We start from the raw sequence: 5985 nt of genomic DNA on the forward strand, positions 1-5985 counted from the left end.
TGAGAGGGCAGATAACCATATGAACAACAGGCACAACCTAAGTAAGACTTTGTCTCTTACCAGTTCATTCTGGTTTTGTATTCTGATCATGAAGTATAGTAGCCTATCTGGCTAACTTGTGCTCGCACGTCAGCTTCGCTGAGCAGTGCAGAGCTGTTGGGAAGGAAGTTGTTAAGGAAGTGAGTTTGTGTTTATACAGGACCCCCCGCCCTCAACTACCGTTAACCAATCATGTCAATATGGCGCCCTCCGCATTGTTACAACATTTGAGAGACGCATAGCTATGAAGTAAAGAGCTCAATTTGGCCTGGCGTGCCTCGATGCTCCGCGATTGCGTCACACCATCCATACGGCGTATCTGACCACATGTCATATGAAGTTTTTTAATTTGTAATTAAATAATTAATATATTTTTAAAATTAATTATTTTAATTTTTAATTTTTATTACCAATGTAGAAAAATCTGTATACATACAATAAGTACATAAATAGACAATGATAACATATGATAGGAGGTACAACAAATGACAGATTATACAAAGACCTTAAAAGAAACACACATTGATTGTTTTAACAACTTTCATATTAGATGAATATACACTGCTCAAAAAAATAAAGGGAACACTTAAACAACACAATGTAACTCCAAGTCAATCACACTTCTGTGAAATCAAACTGTCCACTTAGGAAGCAACACTGATTGACAATAAATTTCACATCCTGTTGTGCAAATGTAATAGCCAACAGGTGGAAATTATAGGCAATTAAGCAAGACACCCCCAATAAAGGAGTGGTTCTGCAGGTGATAACCACAGACCACTTCTCAGTTCCTATGCTTCCTGGCTGATGTTTTGGTCACTTTTGAATGCTGGCGGTGCTTTCACTCTAGTGGTAGAATGAGACGGAATCTACAACACACACAACTGGCTCAGGTAGTGCAGCTCAACCAGGATGGCAAGCAGCAATTTCAGCAAATTGCAAATCATTGTTGGCTGACTGCAGCAGCAGTAGTACGGGTTCAACGAGCCAAACCCAATATAGTTGGTTACGAATGTTTGATCTTGAACAGAACTTACAACATAAATAAAATTGTCTCAATCAAAATTTTACAGAAAAGAGTTGAACTCTGTACCTGAACAAATGTCAAATCATATTTTTTGCCGAGATGGCCAGTCAATTTGAGTATTTTTAAATTTAATTTAATTACATTTTTTATTATTAACAACAAATCAATACATAAAGCACATGAGGGAACACAAGCATACATAGATTACAAACAATGGAAAATCGAGCTAGGGGGTACAATATCACATTACAATTACACAAGGACCTTAAAACCTGTTATGGCTGCATCCCTGTACAGGGATCAACATCAGCGGAAATCAGCGGAAATTTCAGAGTGACAACTAATACAACTAGTACTCGATACAACTCAAACTTTCATTAAAACACACATGCAGGGTACTCAATTAAAGCTACACTCGTTGTGAATCTAGCCAACATGTCAGATTTTTAAAATGCTTTTCGGCGAAAGCATGAGAAGCTATTATCTGATAGCATGCAACCCCCGAAATACCCAAAGGGGACGTAAACAAAATAATTAGCATAGCCGTCGCGCTACACAAAACGCAGAAATAAAATATAAAACATTCATTACCTTTGACGAGCTTCTTTGTTGGCACTCCTATATGTCCCATAAACATCACAATTGGGTCTTTTTTTCGATTAAATCCGTCCATGTATACCCAAAATGTCCATTTATGAAGCCCGTCTGATCCAGGAAAAAACTGCTTTCCAAAACGCAACGTCATTTTTTAAAATTAAAAAAGTTGCCTATAAACTTTGACAAAACACTTCAAACTACTTTTGTAATCCAACTTTAGGTATTAGTAAACGTTAATAATCGATCAAATTGATCACGGGGCGATCTGTATTCAATAGCAGCAAGTCTTGAAATCATGGTCCATATTCCCCCTTTCATAACTTCCTCCGGTGTACCCGATGACAGGAAGTGCCTATTCCTCATTTCACCAAGGATTAACTTCAACCCAATTGCCAGTACTGGCGACATCGTGTGGAAGCTATAGGCATTGTAAACGGGACGCTATCTATTTTCCCTTGCCATAGACAATACAGAGACTGGCGGAGGGATATTTTTTGTGTGTTTTTTGTGAACAGTTTTCCTTGGGATTTTGCCTCCTACACACGTTCTGTTATAGTCACAGATATGATTTAACCAGTTTTAGAAACTTCAGAGTGTTTTCTATACTATATTCCTGGCATGAGTAGCAGGACGTTGAAATTTTGCGTGATTTTTAACAAAAAGCTGCAAAAATTCGCAGCCTCTTTAAGAGGTTTTTAAAGGGACATGCATATACTTACAATTCTTATAGCTTTTTTGTTAGTAGAGCATTTAACCGTTTTAAAATACAGTTAAATTTCTTTTTGTAGGTGGTTTTCTGTTTGTAAATTTGTTTGTAAATTTACATTTGTGTATATGAAATTTGGCCAAAAGAATAATACAATTAATACAATTAATACAATTAATTACATAAACATAAAAATGTTTCAGCTTATTTCTATTGTATGTAAAGAATCCAAACAGTACATCTCTCCACAATAGTGTAAAATCTTCATAAATGTGTTCAATTATAAACCTACTGATGTCTTGCCACAATTTTCTTACATGCATACAATGCCAAAAAAGATGCAACACTGTTTCTGGGTGGTCATTACAATAGGAGCAATTTGAGTTGATGTTTTCCTTAAACTTCTTCATATAGTGGTTGGCAGGATAATATTTATGAATAATTTTAAAGGAAACTTCCTTAATTTTGTTAACAAGTAGGTATGTGTGTGGCAACATCCAAACTTTTTCCCAACAGATATTATCAATAAATCCATTCCAATAAGGCATGACATAAGGTATAGATACAATATCCTGCTGAAGCAAGGATCGTATCGCTCTGTTGTTGAATGGACCAAAAGAGAAACAAATCTTTCCTACTGATGAGTCAACAGGGTCAATAGAAGGTAGGCTCTGAGGGTCAGGTCTTGACACGTTCCTGAATAACATAGCAACACCTGAGGGAATGGCATCTAAAATAATTGCAAAATCTTTAGGTGTTACAGGGACCTTGTAAAGTGATAAGAATTCTTTATAACTGAGTAAAAGACCCTCTGCATTTACCAGTTGGCTCACCAATAGGATATTATTTCGGAACCAATATAAGTTATATATGAGGTATTTTTATACAATATATCCCGATTATTCCATATATAATATCTGTTTGGAGAATAATTTATAAACACAATTTAGGACCATGACAAGAGAACCTGCCGATGAAAAGCAGAAAGTTTCACTGGAACTTTGTCAATATTATAATTGCAAAACTACATGAAGTTAAGGCCACCAAAAGTAGAGAAGACATGATGAGGAATAAAATTCCAGATAGAAGTGGGTCTTCTTAGGAATTGTTTTATCCAATTGATTTTAAAAGTATTATTTAAAGTAGTAAAGTCCAGAAAATTCAGTCCACCATTCTCATAAGTGCTCATTACAACAGTTTTCCTAATGTAATGGGTACGGTTTCTCCAAAGAAAGTTGAAAAGCATCTGGTCTATCTCCTTGCTTATTTTACTGTCAAGATATAAAGATAGAGCACCATATGTTAGTCTAGAGATATCTTCAGCCTTGGTTATTAGGACTCTACCTTTTAAAGATAAGTCCCTCTGTAGCCATTGATTTAGTTTCTTTTGGGTTTTTTTAATAAGAGGGTTAAAATTTAGTAAGCCTCTAGACTTCTGGTCCTTTGTAATGGTTATGCCTAAATATGTAAGTTCTTCTTTTACTGGAATACCATAATATGAAGGTGTCACACAATCTTTGACAGCTATGAGTTCACATTTATTAATGTTAAGATATAGACCAGACGCGTTGGAAAAGGATTGTATCACATTGATCGATATGGGAATTTGGTTAGCGTCATTCAGAAAAAGTGTAGTATCGTCAGCCAGCTGGCTTATAATAATTTCTTTACCAGCTATGGAAATACCTTGTACAGGAATATTATTTAAAGAATTTGCAGGAAGTTGGTGGATTAATAAAAACAGGTACGGAGAGATAGGACAACCTTGCCTAATTCCTCTCTTTAACTCAAATCTAGGTGAGGTGCCATGTTTCAATTTGATAGAGCTGTTACCATTTGCATAGAGAGTCTTAATAGCCTTACAGAAAAATTCCCCAAAGCCAAGTCTCTCAAGGGAGTGGAAGAGGAACTGATGCTCTACTGTGTCAAATGCTTTATAAAAATCTAAAAAATAATATGAAGCTATCCTCAGTTATTAGGTCTGAGTAGTCAAGTATGTCTAATACTAGTCTGACATTGTTAGAAATATGTCTGTTCCTCATGAAGCCAGACTGTGTTTCATCAATGATTGCATCCAGGACTTCTTTAATTATTTTTGCAAGTAGTAAGGCTAATATCTTATAGTCATTATTAAAAAGACAAATTGGACGCCAGTTATCGATGAGCAGCACTTATTTTTTAGGCTTAGGTATCGGTGTTATTAACCCCTGACTCATTGTAGGAGGGAGAACATAGTCTTTAATACTCTCTAAAAAAGACTTCAAATAGGAAGGGAGCTACTTGTTCAGAAAATAATTTGTAAAATTCTGATGTAATTCCATCAACACCTGGTGATTTATTGTTCTTTAGATGTTTGATAGACTCTATAGTCTCTTCAACTTTGATGGGTTAATCACACTGTTTAGATTCTTTATCACTGATAGAGTGAACATTATTCAGTGAGTTAAAAAACGTATCTGTGGATTCCTGACAGTACGTAGAGCTATACAATTTTCTGTAAAAATTGCTACAGTATTTAGCAATTAATTTTTGGTCATCTGTAATAACACCATCAATATTTAACTTATGGATAGTGTTATTTTTAGAGTGAAATTTCTCAAGTCTAAAGAAATAGGATGAATTCTGTTCTCCCTCCTCAATCCATTTTTTCCTAGATCTAATAAAGGCTCCTTCTGCTTTTAATTGATATATACTGTATTATCCAGTTTATTTTGTAACTCAATTAGTTCCATCTTCTCCTCCCCCAAGAGGTCGGCTGGGGACCTCTGAGAAAGGGAAGTTATCTTAATGATCAACTTTTCCTCCTCAGCTCTTCTGGTCTTAGCAAGATTACTACCATATTTTCTAAGGTATTTGGACACCTCAAATTTAAAGAGCTCCCAGTTCTTGCAACAAGATTTTTCTTCACAAGCCCTTTCCCAAAAGTGTGAGAGCAGATCTTTAACCTCAAATTGAACTATATCATTATTTAATAATGAGCTATTTAGCTTCCAGTAGGATGCTCTACCAAGGTTCGTATCAGGGGTCAATATTTTGATATCAATGTAGTCAATTTGAGTAACGTTAATGTGTATTCTACGTAATGACACCGTTTTACGTCATCACGCAATGACATCACAACGTCATTTAGCAACAAATCAACCTGCCCTGAAAATGAGTTGGCAACACTGGCAGTGAGCACACGGAAAAACGAGATGATTCACCTCTAGCAAAGAAACATGTTACTATTATGTTGCAACTATTGTAACGTGTAAAATCGTTCATAGTTACAATGTGTCGTTTCTTCTACCAGGGCTGAAGATATAAATAGAAATCTATATTTCAATACAGCCAAACAGTTTTGGTGTTTTTTTTTAGTAAGAGATCAACTATTATTTAACTTACTTTTGATGATTGTGGTCCCCAGGAAGAATTTCTCCGACTTCTTGAACAACTAATGGGGATCTGATTAAAAATCATGAACGTGTGTGAACAGCAATAAAAGCGACATGTATAGGCCTATGCTGTTCCTTACGTTTAGAGAGAGACATTTATGAATAGGCTACCGTAGCCAGTTACGTACATATGAAACCCATGGACACACATACATGCACGTAGGCTAGCCTAATGTATTTAC

General features: G+C 35.6%; 1 protein-coding gene across 7 annotated transcripts in view; it reads right to left on the reverse strand.

Annotated features, from left to right (window-relative positions):
- The window catches only part of frrs1b (ferric-chelate reductase 1b), a 30167-nt gene that overhangs the window by 24050 nt on the left and 132 nt on the right, over positions 1 to 5985 (reverse strand). For 2 of the 7 annotated variants that reach the window (XM_024374666.2, XM_024374663.2), the window contains exon 2: positions 5754 to 5813. The exons of 2 other annotated variants lie outside the window; for them this stretch is intronic. Coding sequence is in view for 1 of the 5 variants with exons in the window: in XM_024374660.2 (XP_024230428.1) it covers positions 5754 to 5828 (75 nt within the window). In the remaining 4 variants the exon portion in view is untranslated. Of the gene's footprint in view, positions 159 to 5753; positions 5971 to 5985 lie in introns of those variants that run through there. 3 more of the 7 variants (XM_024374667.2, XM_024374664.2, XM_024374660.2) reach the window with 2 other exon arrangements.

The sequence above is a fragment of the Oncorhynchus tshawytscha genome, linkage group LG16, assembly GCF_018296145.1.
Source record: "Oncorhynchus tshawytscha isolate Ot180627B linkage group LG16, Otsh_v2.0, whole genome shotgun sequence".
Classification (NCBI taxonomy): Eukaryota; Metazoa; Chordata; class Actinopteri; order Salmoniformes; family Salmonidae; genus Oncorhynchus; species Oncorhynchus tshawytscha.